The sequence below is a fragment of the Sabethes cyaneus genome, chromosome 3, assembly GCF_943734655.1.
Source record: "Sabethes cyaneus chromosome 3, idSabCyanKW18_F2, whole genome shotgun sequence".
NCBI classification, from domain to species: Eukaryota; Metazoa; Arthropoda; class Insecta; order Diptera; family Culicidae; genus Sabethes; species Sabethes cyaneus.
Genome location: NC_071355.1, coordinates 198575401 through 198596173, shown reverse-complemented (window position 1 = coordinate 198596173; position 20773 = coordinate 198575401). Strand labels below are relative to the sequence as shown.

General features: G+C 41.7%; 1 protein-coding gene across 1 annotated transcript in view; it reads right to left on the bottom strand.

The window, feature by feature from the left end:
- Positions 1-20773, bottom strand: part of LOC128740581 (protein sax-3-like) — a 115151-nt gene that overhangs the window by 15773 nt on the left and 78605 nt on the right. The window contains exon 10 of the mRNA XM_053836139.1: positions 13270-13447. Within this exon, the coding sequence (XP_053692114.1) occupies positions 13270-13447 (178 nt within the window). The remainder of the gene's footprint in view (positions 1-13269; positions 13448-20773) is intronic.

Below are 20773 nucleotides of genomic sequence, written 5' to 3'. Positions count from 1 at the left end.
GGTCGCCAAATGTCGAAATTAAAGCAAAATTTTGCATGACACATTTTGAGTAGAGACGAGTTGATTGTACATGGCTGTGCAATTACGATTAAAAGAAATATGTCAAGTGTAAGTCGACCATATTTTATTGGTAACACCCTTTAGTTTACTTTGACGGAATGTTTTTCTCACTTGCTTGTGCATTCTGGAATGATTTGAAGATGCGATTTTTTTTAAACTTTTACATGTATTTACAAAATAATGTGTATAATTGTTGAATTATCATTTGAAATTCACCATCGATGCCCACATTAGTCATGTTTCCAACGGCACATGAAAGCACAATAACTCCCAGCACTAAAGCTCTCACTCGAAGGACAAATTATATGGAACGAGAAAAACGGAACGTGTTGATGAGCACGAGTGCCAATTACACGTACAAAAGGTATAATGGATGTGTGAAGAGAATGCCGAATGTTTGTACGTTGCCCGCGCCGGACAGACGGACGGGCGAACGAACGGAAAGCATAACTTTGGCATGCTCTTCACAACATTTGGAGCGAATACGTGACAAAAGCCGTTACGATTTGTACGATAGTAAAATCAACACCACAATCAGCGCCATGTTTCCTCCCCTCCCCAATGCAACGGTCGCCGACTGTGCTTCCTGCTTCCTTTGGACTACTTGCCTTTTTGACCTTTCCGGCAAGTGTTAAACCGTGGTAATCGGTAGCGGTTCGTCCCCCCAACACGGGAAACATTTTGACGTGAACTTGTCACGTCACTCGTTTCAGACAATCGAGACCATGATTTCGACATTAATTGTTTAATTAGTTTTATGTTCGATGTTTAACTCTGAGCGCTTACTGTTGGGACAGTGGCTTTAAATTTAAACTGGAAACAACCGGAACTATGAAGAAATCGTTACGAGAAATGAAACTTATGTGCGAGTTTAAGTTAATTACGTTTCCCACACTTGATGGCCGTTGGAGAACACTACCTACAAGATCGCAACGATTCAACCGACGGTTTATAATACAGGTTAATCGCAGATAGTCAGCTTCGAAAAAATCAGCTTATAGTAGTGTAGTCTTGCATTCAGTTCTGCTCTCACTGTTGAGTGGGAATCACTCCAGATGGCGTTAGTAATATTTTCAGTTGTCCTTTGCCATTCCAGCCACTACAATCCTGGTACCGGTGCTAAATGTGCAACATAAAAATTAATTGCCACATCTACACATACGAAATTAACACTTTTGTCTGGAATTGCTGTATTTTATTCCTGACTGGTCGTACAGGATTCTCTGCTGATTAGTATTGAGCATGGATTTTTAGAAGACCCGTCCCCATCTCATAGACATAGTCGTTGTCGTCGTTGCCGTTGCCGCTGTTATTACTACCGGTAGGCTGCGATGGACGAATAAAAAGCTAATTAAATTTTATGGCTTTATGTCGGCTACTTATTAGCGCTTCGCTCTTCGACGTCGAGTGGCGTACAAGTTGCTGTGTGCCAACCGAGAAGCGCAATTATCCGTTTCAGTAGTCGAGAACGGGAAATAGGTTTCAAAAGCTGCGAACATAGTCGTTCAATGTTTGAGAAAGAATAAAATTCTTGTTCAAAAAATTGCTTATAATGGGAATTTTCAAACGTGCTCTTAGTTTCAACCCGTACAACTTTCACGGCCCTTCGCAGGAAATGGGAAAACATCAATTAGTTGTAAATAAACCTATATCTCACTGAGTACTACGGCTTGAGGCAGTGTAAATGGTGAAAATTTTCAGCATTTAGAATTGAACCAATTCCCATTATGGCGACAACCAGAACGTCTAATACCTGCTAATGGTGATTCTACACTGCACCATGGCATAGCAGCAAAATTGGCGAGTGGGGAAAACTTTCATCGTTACAATGCGATTGTTTCACTATTATCACCAGTGCTATACTATTTGCGTGCCGGACAAACTACGGGAAAACTAGAGCTAGCCCGGCATAGCTTCGAAACGTTGTTGCGTTGAACTTGCGGCGGCTGGTGTTCTTCTGCTCTTCCGTGTGTATCATGAAACAGGATTGTGGCTTCCTCGTTGGTGAAGGTGTCATTAAAAGTTGTGCATCAAACAGAACCGCAGGGCTAAATTCCGAAATAATGAGTTCTGGGTTTTTGTGGGCTGAATTTGCAAACGGAACGGAATTTACTTCCTCTGGCAGTTCACGTGTGGGAAGTACTTCTGGAATGTTCAAATTTATATCGAGGGAACAGAAACGTTAAAATCGACAGCAGTAGAGAAAAGGTGAAAATTTTACCTTTTTAATCTGGATATCTCTTGGTCAAACGTCGTAAAACCAATAGCAATTTCTCAATTACTCCGAGAAAAATAGAGTACGAAGCATCATATTGGCCAAACCAGTTTGATAAGATGGAAAACCAGCATGATGTTTCCGAAGAAAGGATTTTACTTTCTGATAGATGAAACTATTTTATTTGATTTCGCAGGTCAGAACTAAAGTACTAAATAACCAATTTAAGCGGTTTTTTTCGGTCGATGACTTATACCGTCAAATCGAAAAAGAGCTGGCAGCTCCACTGCTATAGCTTACTGCTGTTGCAACAATTGGACTATTGATTCAATCTACGCAAATTTATAGGGGAAATAGAAATGCTTTATTGGATATTCCACCAGCGAATTTAGAATTGTTTTCTATGTTTGTAATTGCAATTGAAACGGTAAAAAGGGATTTCCCATGGATGCTCGTACGGTTTGCTTGCAAATATTTCATCGAAATGAAAAATAATTTTCACCTATTCGATGCTCACTAATTTCGGTTGTTTTAACCCGGTTTGGAAAGATCCCTCGTTCCAAGAAAAGATTATATCCCACGTAACAACTTTGGTTATTACACGCTTTTTTGGTTGCACGGTTACGACAGTTTTTGTTGCAAAAATTAATCAAAAACTGCATGCTGGGTATTTTCAATGAATTGAATTGAACTGATTCAAACGTCTAAAAATCGACCACTTTTTCCGACGAATGGGATACACTTTATTACTTTTTTCTTGAACTGGAGAACGTAAGCAAACAGCTGGTATTTGAGGCGATCGTCGTAGGGATAAGAAATATGGAAATCAGAGGAAAATTTCGTTTTTCATGAATTATTCGTCCCAAGTAACAATTCCAAAGCCGCTTGGTACTGGGACTAGGTAGCAGTTTGTTAAAACGAAAATAGAAGTGAATGAAAGATTTCAAATGGTAATAACTACTAAACTACTGAACGAAACTGAAGAATTTATATGTCGATGGATAGATAGAATGACCAGCAATTTTATGGAGGGGGTGAGAGAGCAATTTTATGGAGGGCGTAAGAGGGGGGCTCCTATACAAACGAGAACTACTCAAGCAAATGGATCCAAATTTGGCATTTGGGAGTTTTAAAAGGCAGGAATTTTTTCTATGGTGTACTGAGACCCATTCATCTTTTAACAGGGGGGATCCTATACAAATGAAACACAAATTTTCTCATAGCTCCTGAACTAATTAACTAAATGGTACCAAATTTGACATTTGGGGGTTTTTGAAGGCAGGAAATTTCTTCTGTGGTGAATTAGGACCTTTGCCTTCTTTAAAAAGAGGGGATCCCTCACAAATCAACCCTTGCGGAGGATAAGGACTCTCATACAAATAAAACAGAAATTTTTGTGTATGTGCCATATTTTCTGCTATGTAACAAGCGATAAGCTGTGAAAGTAAACTAGCAAAACCTTCCCGGAGCAAAAGATAGTGAATCGACGCCGCTAACTTAATCGACGCCGCTAACTTACGTGTATGTTGCCATTACGTGCTTCGGCTTGAATGTTATTTGTAACCAATGGTCCTTTTAAATGCCACAAACGAGTTAAAGTAAGATTTTTAAAACATGTCAAGCTACGCATAATCATATTTAATACAATAATCTGTGGGCTGACCATTCATTACTATTTCATCCTTTATGATACACACAAATGAAAAAGAAAAAAACCTTCCCCTTTTTAATGGTGGCCATCTTGCCCCTTTCAGAAATAAAACAACTGCTATCGTTCCAAATGCAAGAGAAACGCACACCTTCACCCATTTGAACCTTTCTCTCCCCTTGTAAGAGACCGTCTCCCTCTTTTGTCAATCCTCCGGTGCTCATTCTTTTATGCCAAAAAACATGTGTTTGACAGACAAACGACGTTTAATGAAGAACAGTCCAGAAGTTCGGAGCTATGGCGGAACATAAATTTATACTCACGCTCTTTGTCCCCCTACATGTCGGTTCCTTCTCAGCCAGCTCCCTCTTCTGTCACGTTTCTAATTATGCATCGGTTTGCTCAATGAAACTCAATGAAGTTTGATGAAGAATTGTCCAAGCATTCCGGAGTTATGTCCCCACCCTTCTCTTTTGCCAACCCCCTGATTTCTGTTTCCTTTATGCCAATGAACATGTGTGCCAAGTTTGATGAAGAACCGTCCTGGTGTTTCAGAGTTATGCCCTCCCTCTCTGTTATGAACCCTCACCTCGCTCCTCTTCTTATCAAATCAGCACTGAAGTGATTTCCTTATGTCAAGGATCATGTATGCCAAGTTTGGAGACGAACCGTCCAGGAATTTCGGAGTTATGGTCGCCCGCCTCCCTTTACGGACCCCCCTCGAATCAACCCCCCAGTGCTGATTCTCTCATATCAAGGAATATGTGTGCAAAGTTTGGTAGAGATCGGTCAAGGCGTTCTGCAGTTATGGTGGAACATACATACATACATGCATACAAACGTACCCACAAGATGATACAAGTCCAAATCTCTTTGTGGCTGGCTATAAAACCACAATAAAACTGTTAATAAAGCAAATTTATTGTGGTTGCTTGTTTTATCACGATAAACCTAATTGGCTGCGCCACCTTTTTTATAAACTTACGATACGCGGCTCGTAGCAAAACAATATGGCGCACCGATCCAAATTGATCTGTTTAGTTTTATAGAGCTATTAAAACGGTAATACATTGATCAATTAGATTTATCACTGCTATTATGAAATATATCAGTGTTCAACACCGAAATCATTTTTTATGCGAGGACATATTGCGGTCATATTGCCATAGTATTTTTTACCATTGCTTTAGCTCACAAACAAAAATTCATCCAAGCAAAGACTGTTGCAGAAAGAAAGTTATTATCAATCGGTTTTCATGTCTTAGGAAGCAACTAAAATGATTTTACTGCAAATTGCGGTTGACTAACTGAATATACATCTAGTTAAAACATCTAGTTTTCAAAAAATGCAAAATTTTGTTAGCTCGTTAATTCTATTCGCGTATCATACCAATATGCACAATAAAATTTAATGCACATATACTGCACAACTAGAGTGAATGCTTAAGATGTATTACTTAGTCTATCAGATGTTTTATTAAGGGCGATATAAATTTGAATCGAACACGATGATCTGACAGTAAAACTTTTAGTTTTTTGCTCACTGATGTAATTTCAAGTTAAAATAGGTAAAAAGCCGGCTGACTGATTTTGCTTTTTACCAGAGCAAGCTGTATACTATAGTTTACTATAGTTATAATAAAAATCTTCGTTGAATTATGATAGTGGCTGTCACTTGGACTAGGACTTGAAAACTTGGATTCGGATTTGGACTTGAACTTATACTTAGACTTGTACTTGGACTTGAACTTGAACTTGAACTTGAACTTGAATTTGAACTTGGACTGGGATTGAGACTTAGACTTGCACTTGGACTTGGATTTGGATTTGGACTAGGCCATGGCCATGGACATAGATTTGGATTTGGACTTGGACTTGGACTTGAACTTGAACTTGAACTTGGACTGGGATTGGGACTTGGACTTGGACTTGGACTTGGATTTGGACTTGGACTTGGACTTGGACTTGGACTTAGACTTGGACTTGGACTTGGACTTGGACTTGGACTTGGACTTGGACTTGGACTTGGACTTGGACTTGGACTTGGACTTGAACTTGAACTTGAACTTGAACTTGAACTTGAACTTGAACTTGAACTTGAACTTGAACTTGAACTTGAACTTGAACTTGAACTTGAACTTGAATTTGAACTTGAACTTGAACTTGCACTTGAACTTGAACTTGAACTTGAACTTGAACTTGAACTTGAACTTGAACTTGAACTTGAACTTGAACTTGAACTTGAACTTGAACTTGAACTTGAACTTGAACTTGAACTTGAACTTGAACTTGAACTTGAACTTGAACTTGAACTTGAACTTGAACTTGAACTTGAACTTGAACTTGAACTTGAACTTGAACTTGAACTTGAACCTGAACTTGAACTTGAACTTGGACTGGGATTGGGACTTGGATTCGGACTTGGACTTGAACTTGAACTTGAACTTGAACTTGAAAATGACCATGGACACGGACTTGGACTTAGACTTGAACTTGGCCTTGGACTTGGACTTGGACTTGGACTTGGACTTGGACTTAGACTTGGACTTGGACTTGAACTTGAACTTGAACTTGGACTTGGACTTGGACTTGGACTTGGACTTGGATTTGGACTTGGACTTGGACTTGGACTTGGACTTGGACTTGGACTTGGACTTGGACTTGGACTTGGACTTGGACTTGGACTTGGACTTGGACTTGGACTTGGACTTGGACTTGGACATGGACTTGATCTTGGACTTGGACTTGGACTTGGACTTGGACTTGGACTTGGACTTGGACTTGGACTTGGACTTGGACTTGGACTTGGACTTGGACTTGGACTTGGACTTGGACTTGGACTTGGACTTGGACTTGGACTTGGACTTGGACTTGGACTTGGTCTTGGACTTGGACTTGGACTTGGACTTGGACTTGGACTTGGACTTGGACTTGGACTTGGACTTGGACTTGGACTTGAACTTGGACTTGGACTTGGGCTTGGACTTGGACTTGGACTTGGACTTGGACTTGAACTTGGACTTGAACTTGAACTTGAACTTGAATTTGAACTTGGACTGGGATTGAGACTTAGACTTGCACTTGGACTTGGATTTGGATTTGGACTAGGCCATGGCCATGGACATAGACTTGGATTTGGACTTGGACTTGGACTTGAACTTGAACTTGAACTTGGACTGGGATTGGGACTTGGACTTGGACTTGGACTTGGATTTGGACTTGGACTTGGACTTGGACTTGGACTTAGACTTGGACTTGGACTTGGACTTGGACTTGGACTTGGACTTGGACTTGGACTTGAACTTGAACTTGAACTTGAACTTGAACTTGAACTTGAACTTGAACTTGAACTTGAACTTGAACTTGAATTTGAACTTGAACTTGAACTTGCACTTGAACTTGAACTTGAACTTGAACTTGAACTTGAACTTGAACTTGAACTTGAACTTGAACTTGAACTTGAACTTGAACTTGAACTTGAACTTGAACTTGAACTTGAACTTGAACTTGAACTTGAACTTGAACTTGAACTTGAACTTGAACTTGAACTTGAACTTGAACTTGAACTTGAACTTGAACTTGAACTTGAACTTGAACTTGAACTTGAACCTGAACTTGAACTTGAACTTGGACTGGGATTGGGACTTGGATTCGGACTTGGACTTGAACTTGAACTTGAACTTGAACTTGAAAATGACCATGGACACGGACTTGGACTTAGACTTGAACTTGGCCTTGGACTTGGACTTGGACTTGGACTTGGACTTGGACTTGGACTTGGACTTGGACTTGGACTTGGACTTGGACTTGGACTTGGACTTGGACTTGGACTTGGACTTGGACTTGGACTTGGACTTGGACTTGGACTTGGACTTGGACTTGGACTTGGACTTGATCTTGGACTTGGACTTGGACTTGGACTTGGACTTGGACTTGGACTTGGACTTGGACTTGGACTTGGACTTGGACTTGGACTTGGACTTGGTCTTGGACTTGGACTTGGACTTGGACTTGGACTTGGACTTGGACTTGGACTTGGACTTGGACTTGGACTTGGACTTGGACTTGGACTTGGGCTTGGACTTGGACTTGGACTTGGACTTGGACTTGGACTTGGACTTGGACTTGGACTTGGACTTGGACTTGGACTTGGACTTGGACTTGGACTTGGACTTGGACTTGGACTTGGACTTGGACTTGGACTTGGACTTGGACTTGGACTTGGATTTGGACTTGGACTTGGACTTGGACTTGGACTTGGACTTGGACTTAGACTTGGACTTGGACTTGGACTTGGACTTGGACTTGGACTTGGACTTGGACTTGGACTTGGACTTGGACTTGGACTTGAACTTGAACTTGAACTTGAACTTGAACTTGAACTTGAACTTGAACTTGAACTTGAACTTGAACTTGAACTTGAACTTGAACTTGAACTTGAATTTGAACTTGAACTTGAACTTGCACTTGAACTTGAACTTGAACTTGAACTTGAACTTGAACTTGAACTTGAACTTGAACTTGAACTTGAACTTGAACTTGAACTTGAACTTGAACTTGAACTTGAACTTGAACTTGAACTTGAACTTGAACTTGAACTTGAACTTGAACTTGAACTTGAACTTGAACTTGAACTTGAACTTGAACTTGAACTTGAACTTGAACTTGAACTTGAACCTGAACTTGAACTTGAACTTGGACTGGGATTGGGACTTGGATTCGGACTTGGACTTGAACTTGAACTTGAACTTGAACTTGAAAATGACCATGGACACGGACTTGGACTTAGACTTGAACTTGGCCTTGGACTTGGACTTGGACTTGGACTTGGACTTGGACTTAGACTTGGACTTGGACTTGAACTTGAACTTGAACTTGGACTTGGACTTGGACTTGGACTTGGACTTGGATTTGGACTTGGACTTGGACTTGGACTTGGACTTGGACTTGGACTTGGACTTGGACTTGGACTTGGACTTGGACTTGGACTTGGACTTGGACTTGGACTTGGACTTGGACTTGGACTTGGACTTGGACATGGACTTGATCTTGGACTTGGACTTGGACTTGGACTTGGACTTGGACTTGGACTTGGACTTGGACTTGGACTTGGACTTGGACTTGGACTTGGACTTGGACTTGGACTTGGACTTGGACTTGGACTTGGACTTGGACTTGGACTTGGACTTGGACTTGGTCTTGGACTTGGACTTGGACTTGGACTTGGACTTGGACTTGGACTTGGACTTGGACTTGGACTTGGACTTGGACTTGAACTTGGACTTGGACTTGGGCTTGGACTTGGACTTGGACTTGGACTTGGACTTGAACTTGGACTTGAACTTGAACTTGAACTTGAATTTGAACTTGGACTGGGATTGAGACTTAGACTTGCACTTGGACTTGGATTTGGATTTGGACTAGGCCATGGCCATGGACATAGACTTGGATTTGGACTTGGACTTGGACTTGAACTTGAACTTGAACTTGGACTGGGATTGGGACTTGGACTTGGACTTGGACTTGGATTTGGACTTGGACTTGGACTTGGACTTGGACTTAGACTTGGACTTGGACTTGGACTTGGACTTGGACTTGGACTTGGACTTGGACTTGAACTTGAACTTGAACTTGAACTTGAACTTGAACTTGAACTTGAACTTGAACTTGAACTTGAACTTGAATTTGAACTTGAACTTGAACTTGCACTTGAACTTGAACTTGAACTTGAACTTGAACTTGAACTTGAACTTGAACTTGAACTTGAACTTGAACTTGAACTTGAACTTGAACTTGAACTTGAACTTGAACTTGAACTTGAACTTGAACTTGAACTTGAACTTGAACTTGAACTTGAACTTGAACTTGAACTTGAACTTGAACTTGAACTTGAACTTGAACTTGAACTTGAACCTGAACTTGAACTTGAACTTGGACTGGGATTGGGACTTGGATTCGGACTTGGACTTGAACTTGAACTTGAACTTGAACTTGAAAATGACCATGGACACGGACTTGGACTTAGACTTGAACTTGGCCTTGGACTTGGACTTGGACTTGGACTTGGACTTGGACTTGGACTTGGACTTGGACTTGGACTTGGACTTGGACTTGGACTTGGACTTGGACTTGGACTTGGACTTGGACTTGGACTTGGACTTGGACTTGGACTTGGACTTGATCTTGGACTTGGACTTGGACTTGGACTTGGACTTGGACTTGGACTTGGACTTGGACTTGGACTTGGACTTGGACTTGGACTTGGTCTTGGACTTGGACTTGGACTTGGACTTGGACTTGGACTTGGACTTGGACTTGGACTTGGACTTGGACTTGGACTTGGACTTGGACTTGGGCTTGGACTTGGACTTGGACTTGGACTTGGACTTGGACTTGGACTTGGACTTGGACTTGGACTTGGACTTGGACTTGGACTTGGACTTGGACTTGGACTTGGACTTGGTCTTGGACTTGGACTTGGACTTGGACTTGGACTTGGACTTGGACTTGGACTTGGACTTGGACTTGGACTTGGACTTGGACTTGGACTTGGACTTGGACTTGGACTTGGACTTGGACTTGGACTTGGACTTGGACTTGGACTTGGACTTGGACTTGGACTTGGACTTGGACTTGGACTTGGACTTGGACTTGGACTTGGACTTGGACTTGGACTTGGACTTGGACTTGGACTTGGACTTGGACTTGGACTTGGACTTGGACTTGGACTTGGACTTGGACTTGGACTTGGACTTGGACTTGGACTTGGACTTGGACTTGGACTTGGACTTGGACTTGGACTTGGACTTGGACTTGGACTTGGACTTGGACTTGGACTTGGACTTGGACTTGGACTTGGACTTAGACTTGAACATGAACTGGGATTGGGAATGGACTCTGACTTGGACTTGGACTTGGACTTGGACTTGGACTTGGACTTGGACTTGGACTTGGACTTGGACTTGGACTTGGACTTGGACTTGGACTTGGACTTGGACTTGGACTTGGACTTGGACTTGGACTTGGACTTGGACTTGGACTTGGACTTGGACTTGGACTTGGACTTGGACTTGGACTTGGACTTGGACTTGGACTTGGACTTGGACTTGGACTTGGACTTGGACTTGGACTTGGACTTGGACTTGGACTTGGACTTGGACTTGGACTTGGACTTGGACTTGGACTTGGACTTGGACTTGGACTTGGACTTGGACTTGGACTTGGACTTGGACTTGGACTTGGACTTGGACTTGGACTTGGACTTGGACTTGGACTTGGACTTGAACATGAACTGGGATTGGGAATGGACTCTGACTTGGACTTGGGCTTGGATTTGGACTTGGACTTAAACTTGGACTTGGACTTGAACTTGAGATTCGACTTGAGCTTGAACTTGGATTTGGACTTGAGCTTGGGTTTAACCTTGAACTAAGGCTTGAACTTGGACTTGGGCTTAATCTTGGACTTGGCCTTAACGTTCGATTCGAACTAAACCTTAACTTTGATTATGGGCGTGGGTTTGGGCTTGTGGCAGAATTTGGACTTCAACTTGAATATGGATTTTCGTTTTGGACTGAGACTAAGACGTGGACATAACCTTGGGCATGTGATTAATGATTCATTTCCATCCTTCTTGCTAGGCGCTTGATGTAACAGAATTGAATGTGTAGGTTATACGGATGTCTTCCCATCAACGGTATCTGAGCCAGATTACCATTAGAAGGGTCCGACTTTGATTGAGAATACAGCTTACAACGAGATGAGACTATATCATAGAGCTGATTCGATGAATACCAAATTTAGAATTCTTGCCGAAATGTCACCTTTAAAGGATAATTTTCCTTTCATGACAACACATGCTACGTTTGTATCACATTAGCATATTATATTATAAATTATTAATATTTGAAAAACTCAATAGCCAGGGATTGATGAATTCATCACTGCCGTTCATGATTGGCAATAAGATGAACCACATAATCCTTAAAGAAGCAAGTGGCTTCCGAACTGCATCCAATGTCTCTGCTCTGAGTTAAATAAATTAAAATGGTTTAGAATGCCACCAATCTAAATTAATTGGAATTTATTGTGGCTCAAAATATAACGTTATCTACTTATAAGACCACCAATGAGTACCTAATGTCAATAATAGCCACAATAACATTCTAATTTTATTTCTTATAAAGTGTAGATTTGAAATGCAAATTGCTCCGCCGCATCGAGAAAGAATCGTCTTAATGCGAGCAAACGGAGCACCGACACGGGGCTAACAAAAAACTGTGAAGAATCGCCATTTCAAGATATACATGTGCTGGTTTTCTACAGGCTTAACTATATAATTCTTCCAGATACTATGTTGTCCCCAGATATGCTGAACTTAACTAATTGCTATTGATTGAAACCAGCAACAGAATCTAGCTCAGGCATTGAATATAAAGACGACCTATTGCTGTCCTCAGTTAATGTAGTTAGCGATCTAAAATTCACACTGGTGTCAACTCGTGACGATAGTGTTACCAGACCTTCGTGTAATAATGACGCACTCCAAATTTGCCGTCGCAAATAGATTTTTACAACCGTCACCGTGGTCTCCCAAAGTCCGCCGAAATTAGGAACGCAAGGTAAAATGAAACAGGTCCAAGAAACGATAACAATACGTATCAGTAACAATATTACGGTGACTAAAAGTAAAAATGCAGAACTGTTTATCTGATCGTCACCCTTCCTTGGAGTTTAACATTGGCACCCCGTGTGAAATTCATTCCTTTCTGCGATCAATTTGCCCCAAATATCAGCTAAAATGTGATGAGATAGTCCTATGCTAGCAACAAACGATTTAAATGGGGAGATAATACTCGCAGACGACAGGTATGGACAATAATTTTTGGAAAAATATTGGAAAGCCGGAATGAAGAAATAAGTTGAAGGGACGAAGAAATGTTAACTCGTTTAGGTGCCATTCAGAGCTGAAATTATTTATTCGTAATTTATTTTCCCTTTTAATGTATTTTACAATAGTGAAACTATAAAGATTTATGAAAATTCTAATGTAGCTTAAAATATTGTTAGAGTGATGTTTTTCAAAGCAAAATAGTTACACGACTGTAGCGGCTCCATCGATTCGAACAGAAAAGGAGGCGCATAGTTGTTTTCAACTTGAAATGACTTCCTATGTTTAAGTCTCTATTATAATTTTCGAATAGACGACTCAATTTGTTAAATCCATGTTAGACTAGACAACGTTTGTTGCAAAATCTGAAGCTGCTTATTTGAAAAAATCCTTTGGCACTTTCAAGTTTTTAAAAAACATCCATACTTGAATGATCTGCAGTCAGTTTCAACTCACCTTTCATAGTCCGGCAGCGGCAACGTTGGAGCATTCGAAACCGCCGCGTAGTCAGTGATGGCTTCCTTTGTGACTTCCGACGCTTGTCTCCAAACACCACCACCAGGATCAATCCAGACGCCATTTGGATTCAGCGGTAGTGTGGGAAATTTGCGAACTGTTCCGATTGCGTGATTTCCTGCGGATATAGAGAAAAATAGCGTTTAAATAACAGTTCAATCATGGTCGAAAATTGTGAGTGTCGGTTGCTGGATGATTCATTGTGTTTGCTCTGGCATCCAGCCAATCAACGACGTCGAATGGGGTTGCTTGCTGTTGGGTAGACGGTGAATGGTGTAAGCTAACTCCACTTTGTATTAGTATATGATAGCTAATGGAAAGTAAAAACCTGCAGTTGAACAGTAATTTTGACGCGTTAAGCCAAAATCTAAGAAATTCTAAAAGATTATTTAAAATACATACATACTCTATGTTAATTAATTCAAATTTAGTGCAACCATTCCTAGGTAGCAGTTTACGTTCTATTTTATTTCGTCAGTTATTCCACTTCCAACTTAATTTCATTACAGCTTTGCATCCAGACAACCACATACATAATATATGGGCAGATTTCCGTCAGCAAGCTGCCAGCCAACCAAGCTGAAGTAGCAAAAACTAAAACCTGTCCGTTTTGTACATCAGCTTCAAACATGCATTTCACTCCAGAAGTTCGGTTTTTATCCACTTTTGCGCTTTTCAGTGCCGTCTAAGGAAGGATTTCCGCTGGATGGCTGTGTGAGCGGTAAATTATGATATTTCTGCACTCGATGTTACACGCTAGTTTTCTGCTTCCCGAACGCTATGAATTTCTTTATTAGCCGAGAAAAAATATGCCACGTCCAGTCTCCAGTTTTTATGCAGCTTGATATGTACTTTTTGGTTGGTGTTTTATGGTAACTTTTAGGTGAGCTTTATTTCACTCGGTATGTCTACACCGATTCCTTCCTTCCTCTCCCGACCGACGACGACGACGGCGACGCTTACAACTGCCAGCGCTTAACCAGGTTTGTGCCAAAACCGGCAGAGTGGGCAGATTTATGATGACTTCATAGAATTTATGCGGTTACCACCAGGGAGGAATACAGGGAGGAAAAACTCTAAGCGTGAAAGTAGAAAATGGCAAAAACATGGTATGTTAAAGGCTGCAGTTTTAGCTCCGAAAAAGTTAATAGGTTTAATACCATTTGCATGAAAATAAACAACATCGTAAGGTTTTGTCACAGGTTTGTTCTTTTAAATTATAAATCCGCACCTCATCCTCGTAGGCTTCTATCAAAAACGGCACAGGTTCTGAACAACAATCAAATTGTGTTCATAATGAAGTGTACTGAATTAGGTCAATGGCATAGAAGAAGCATGCAACAACAATCCGTCAGTTTAAAGAAGCAAAAATAACATGTTATCGAAACCGAATCAATAGGAATGAAATTTATGTTTCTGTAATTTGATTGGTACTTTTTGGAAGCCCATAAATTGGTCATTTTCTCAAAAAAAATTTCGAATAACTGAACATATTTTCTAGAAACACATGAATATATCTGTTTTGTCCTCTCAACCATGTCTTCAATTTTGGGTATAAATTTTTAATTCAGTAAATTTAATCAAAAATCTTATTGATCTGTCTTCACAAGCTTACGTTGGATCGAACTGCTTCGTATGGTTGGTGGCGCCAATTTCGCATACTTTTCGTCAATATTTTTATTTGTTTCCAACGGACAAAATGAGCAAATATTTGCGATGAGGAAAGTATACACAGCGATACGATATCAGCACGAAACCACAAGACGTAACACAATCAAAATGAGAGCCCGACAATTGTTGTGGCAGTTGATTTGTCGTGCCAACCACAATAACACGATGCCTTACTCGGCACAAAAAAGGCACACAGCCGTTGAAACGAGCAAGAAAAACAATGTCTAAATTGAATGAAAATACAGCGAAATTCGATTTCGTGCGCTGCTTGTTCAAGCTGTTTGAGCTGTTGTGTTTTATTCGCGTTCCGAATAATTCATTTGTGATGGAATGCAGCAACGTCAATTGAAGTGATATGTGTCCTTGCGTGATGCTTTTGATTTAAGGGCATAATTTTCACCTTTAACGCGAGTTTAATTTGGGTCATCCAATAAAAAGTTAGAGCCGATTACATTTCAGAGGAAGAAGGCCTTGTGCCCTAGTTTAAACATCCGTGATTAGTTCTAGTTTGAGTTTCCATTGAGCTTTGGCTCCCCTTTTAGCAAAGATAACTATATAATACGGGCGAATTCTGTGTTAGAAACCTGCCAGTTTATGGCAGGTATAAAATCAAGCATGATTGTAGAAAACATTGAACACGCTAAAACTGTTCTGATTCAAACTTCTGATAGACGACAACGAGAAGGCAAGTCCAACAAAAAGTCACATCACACGAAAGACGCTCCAAAATCGTTTAGAAACTTACAAGCTTCATAACCAGAAGAGAAGCAAAAAAGACCAAAGTAACCCGTACGTAAGTATTACCAATGCAGTTCAAACGCAAGTCAATAAGCATTTAAGACACTTTAACTACTACTGTAAACCGCTTTGACGAAATATACAGATACTTTTTTGCCACTACTGGCATAGCAATCCCATTTTATATGGAGTTTCCTTATAAATGAGACTGTTATCCGAGTAGCGGCAGTTCCCGAGCAGGAGCGAATAGCAAAATAATATCAAAATGTGTTATTGGAAATCGAATATCTCATACCAAAATTTGGTCTTGTTTTGGCTGACATAGTTGGTAAAATAACAAAAAATAATATCAAAATTTTACTCCTTTAAGGCTAAAAGAATAACTACTTGTGTTATTTGAATAACAAAGCAATAACATGACTGTATTCAGAGTTTAGAATAACATATTTTAGTATTATTAAGGAATTGAATAACAAATGCAGTAGTATATGAGTTATTAAAAAATCCTTTTATAAATTATTTATAATCTAAAATATCTTTAATTAATAAAAAAAATTGTTTGGAATATATCAAATGTCATTTTAAGGCCAAAATAAGATATGATAACAAAATCGGTTATTATACCCATCTTACAACCACTGTTTTAAATATCTACTCAATAACAAAATGTGTTATCAATGTATCTCCATATCTATTCAATAACAAAATATACCATTATAACACAGTTTGATATTGTTTTTGCATTATTTTGCTCTTCGCTCCTGCTCGGGTTTACTGCTAACGCTTTTATAGTCCTGACTCTCCTGACAATGTATATTTGCTACTGATTACTGCCAAGAAGAATTTGAATAGAATTTTGGACGCCAAATTACAACAGCTATTTCGTTATAAAACTAATATACAGCAAAAGGTAGTAACAATGCCAGAAATTTCAATAAATGGTGGACTAACTGCTTATGTTAACGCTTGTTGGTGTTCTAGGCGGTTTAAGAAAACGGGTATAGACAAAGCCAATAGCAAATCTGTGGATATCGTCGTAAACAAGAAAGACAGCGTGTACAGAGGTACAAACAGCTGAAATTACAGGATTTAGCTTAATATGTTTACTTCTACAAGCAAGATTTATACACAGCACTTGTTCTGAAAATCAGAGACCAATCGACTTATAACGAATTCAGGAAGAACTTACCGATGGCCGTGCCGGGATCTTCAGAATATCACGATGCGTGAATATAAACTGCACTGGGCATAAAATAGACCCCACAGTGGTTCACTGCCTCTTACCTAGCAACTCCTACCCCAACCTCCTCGTGGTACCAGCCGGGATACGAGCAACCTCGGGTGGAGATCGGGTAACCAACCCTGGTGGAAACCAAGGTCGTATGCTGACAGGGGGGGAGGGCTCCTTCGCGCTACGTTGGCCCTCCGTCATACCATCTACCAGAGCTGCGGCAATACACACGAGCTGGGCACAGCTGTACCGCTTTCACGACACACGGAAGTTTTATCAGAAACTCAACGAATCTCGCAAAGGCTTCGTGCCGCGGGCCGAAATGTGCAGAGATAAAGATGGAGGAATCTTGACTGATGACCGTGCGGTGATCGAAAGGTGGAAGCAGCACTACGATGAACACCTGAATGGTGTGCAGGCGGAAGACCATGATAGCGGAGGAAGTGACCACATTGGTGCAGCAAGCGACGTAAATGTGCCACCCCCATCGATAAGGGAAGTTAAAGAAGCCATCCAGCGGCTGAAGAACAACAAAGCAGCGGGAAAGGATGGCATTGGAGCGGAACTTATTAAAATGGGCCCGGACAAGTTGGCCGGCTGTCTGCATCAATTGATTGTCAAGATTTGGGATACGGAACGACTACCGGAGGAGTGGAAATACGGGGTTATCTGCCCTATCTACAAGAAAGGTGATAAGCTGGATTGTGAGAACTACCGAGCCATCACTATCCTGAATGCCGCCTACAAAGTGCTGTCCCAAGTCCTCTTTCATCGACTATCGCCAATAGCCAATAGATTTGTGGGAAGTTACCAGGCCGGCTTCATGGAGGGTCGGTCTACAACAGACCAAATCTTCACCCTGCGGCAGATCCTCCAGAAGTGCCGCGAATTCCGAGTCCCCACGCACCACTTGTTCATCGATTTCAAAGCCGCATACGATAGCGTAAACCGACAAGAGCTATGGAAAATTTTGGACGAAAACGGCTTTCCGGGTAAGCTTACTAGATTTATCATGGCTACGATGGATGGGATCCAGTGCTGTGTGAGAATCTCGGGTGGATTGTCGGACCCATTCGAATCTCGCAGGGGACTTCGACAAGGAGATGGTCTTTCCTGCCTGCTATTCAACATTGCGCTTGAAGGTGTTATAAGGCGAGCGGCGATCGAAATGCGGGGCACGATTTTCAATAAATCCAGTCAATTTATCTGCTTTGCTGACGACGTGGATGCTGTCGGCAGAACATTTGAGGCGGTGGAAGATCAGTACACCAGACTGAAACGCGAAGCAGAGAAGATTGGATTGCAGATAAATACGTCTAAAACGAAGTATATGCTGGCGGGCGGGACCGAGCGCGACAGGGCTCGCTTGGGCAGCACCGTGGTAATCGACGGACAACAATACCGGACGGACAACAGAGGACAACAATACCAGCCGTGAGATTAAAAGACGTATTATCAGCGGAAGTCGGGCCTACTACGGACTCCACAAACACTTGCGGTCGAACAATCTGAGCCCCCGTACAAAGTGCACATTGTACAAAACGCTAATTAGACCGGTTGTCCTCTACGGGCACGAAACGTGGACATTGCTAGAAGAGGACCTACGAGCACTCGGCGTTTTCGAACGGCGGGTGTTAAGAACCATCTTTGGCGGAGTGCAAGAGAACGGTGTATGGAGGCGAAGAATGAACCACGAGCTCGCGCGTCTCTACGGCGAACCAAGTATTCAGAAAGTGGTTAAAGCTGGACGGATACGTTGGGCAGGACATGTTGCTAGAATGCCGGACAACTATCCTGCAAAAATGGTTTTCGCATCAAATCCGGTAGGAACAAGACGAAGAGGGGCACAGCGAGCGAGGTGGCAAGACCAGGTGGAGCGAGATCTGGCGAGCACTGGGTGCCCGCGGAACTGGAGATCAGTTGCCATGGACCGAAACAGATGGAGAAATTATACTGCGCAGGCCTTGTCATAAGACGTTAGGCCAATTAAGTAAGTAAGAATATAAAGCTGAGAGCCTTGCTTCACAAGATCATGATCAACTGTATAAACTGGGAAGAGGATAGATGTTAATTTAAACACCACACAACAGACGAAACCTCACTGATCCATAAACCACAATATCCAGTCGCTAACGGCCCGTACGAAAATCGGGGCACAGTATTTTGCTCTTGTTACTTTAATGCGGGGCTCTGGCTCAACGGACTCTCGTTTCACCAGTGACTTGGGAGAATGAAATATAGTTAAAATAAAAAAACATGGAGGCCCAAGCAACAATTCAGGTTATTTAGGTTTATTATAGTTTGGTTGGTTTCTTGTTTCTCGGGTTTTGTCAACCAAGTAAGAATTATTCTGACGACGTCGGACAGACGCAAGCAAAAGACTCGCTTGTGTCGGACGACATCTGACCGACAATTTTTACCGGTAAATATTCTCAAAGATCGAAGTTTCTTGGCAGCAAAAAACAAACAGTGGGTTCGAAAGAAATTACGATGGCTGTTACCGGTCATTTTGTTAAATGAACGGTACCAATCCATGGCGTCAAAGTTTTGCGATTTAGTGTTTAAGTTTAGTCGATAAGTGTAGTCTGTAAGTAAAATTTGTCAATTAATTTTGTTTTGTTTATCTGGCTCTTGTTTATTGTTATTAGTTTATTTTGTTTTGTTGTTTGAATATTTATTGTATTTTTGTTTAACATAGGATAAGTTTACTAACCCTTAAAAACTCATCCGTTAATTAGGCGACGAAAAATTTGCGAAAAAAAGGAATTATGTGAGCGTTACCATTTAATAGCGTAAGGAGACCCTGTCTACATTGATGACTCAGAAGCTCAAAAGAGGCCTTCTGCGCCCACCCCGGAACATCCAGACCAGGTGTTGGGGCTTAGCATGGAGGCTCTAAAGGCTCCGTAAATCATTCACTGAGTCAGGGACCGTCTTACCTATTAAATGGTAACGCCAGTAAAACACGTTTGTAACGGAAAGACCGCAACGTAAAAGACGGCAAAAAGTCCGCACTAAATTGATAACCCCGTAATAGTTCCCGATCGTACAGCCAATTTTATACCACTTTGGACTGCACGAAAAAGTGGTATCCGGTGGTGATTACGGAGGGAGACGGAGAGTGAGAGGAAGAGGTAGAGAGGAGACAGGAAGAGAGAAGGGAGTCTGTTCGGGATGATGGACTGATGAAAAGATCGGCTCGGGACAGTCGGATGAAAGCCGTAGTCACGTACGGAGGGGCTAGTTAATTCCCCGTCGAGCATCAAAAATCCCTAGCGAAGTGTAATTAGCGAATCCGCCACGAAGCCTAGTAGAGGGACGGCTGCGCGAGTGACGATATAGCCTCGAAGGGCAACCATTCGAGTGCCCGGAGTTTCTCCTTTTTGTAACACCGAGAAGATGTCGGAATACTAGCTAGCGGAGTGCAGAGTGACAGCGTCGTTCGGCAACAAAGTACAGCGCTTCTTAGTGTCCATTCTGGTGGTTTGGACGGCAACCACATACCACTCAACCAAACCTGTGGAGTGTCGGCCACGTGGGCGCTGCGGTTTATTACGTCGGCCACAATTGCTACTGTACGGTGCGTCATAAGAGTCCTGTCAACGTCCCGAGCGAGTCTACAGCCCTCTACAGTCACCACGGTCATCACGGTCGTCTCGTCAGGTACGTTCGTCTCCTCTCCCTCCGTTCGTCGGTCATCAATGGGCCCCAACGTGCGACGCCAGGAGCTGCATCGATGGTATGGAGAAATAAATGTGCATGCATGAATTTTCCTTCTTTTTCTTTTATACAAAAGAGCCAGAT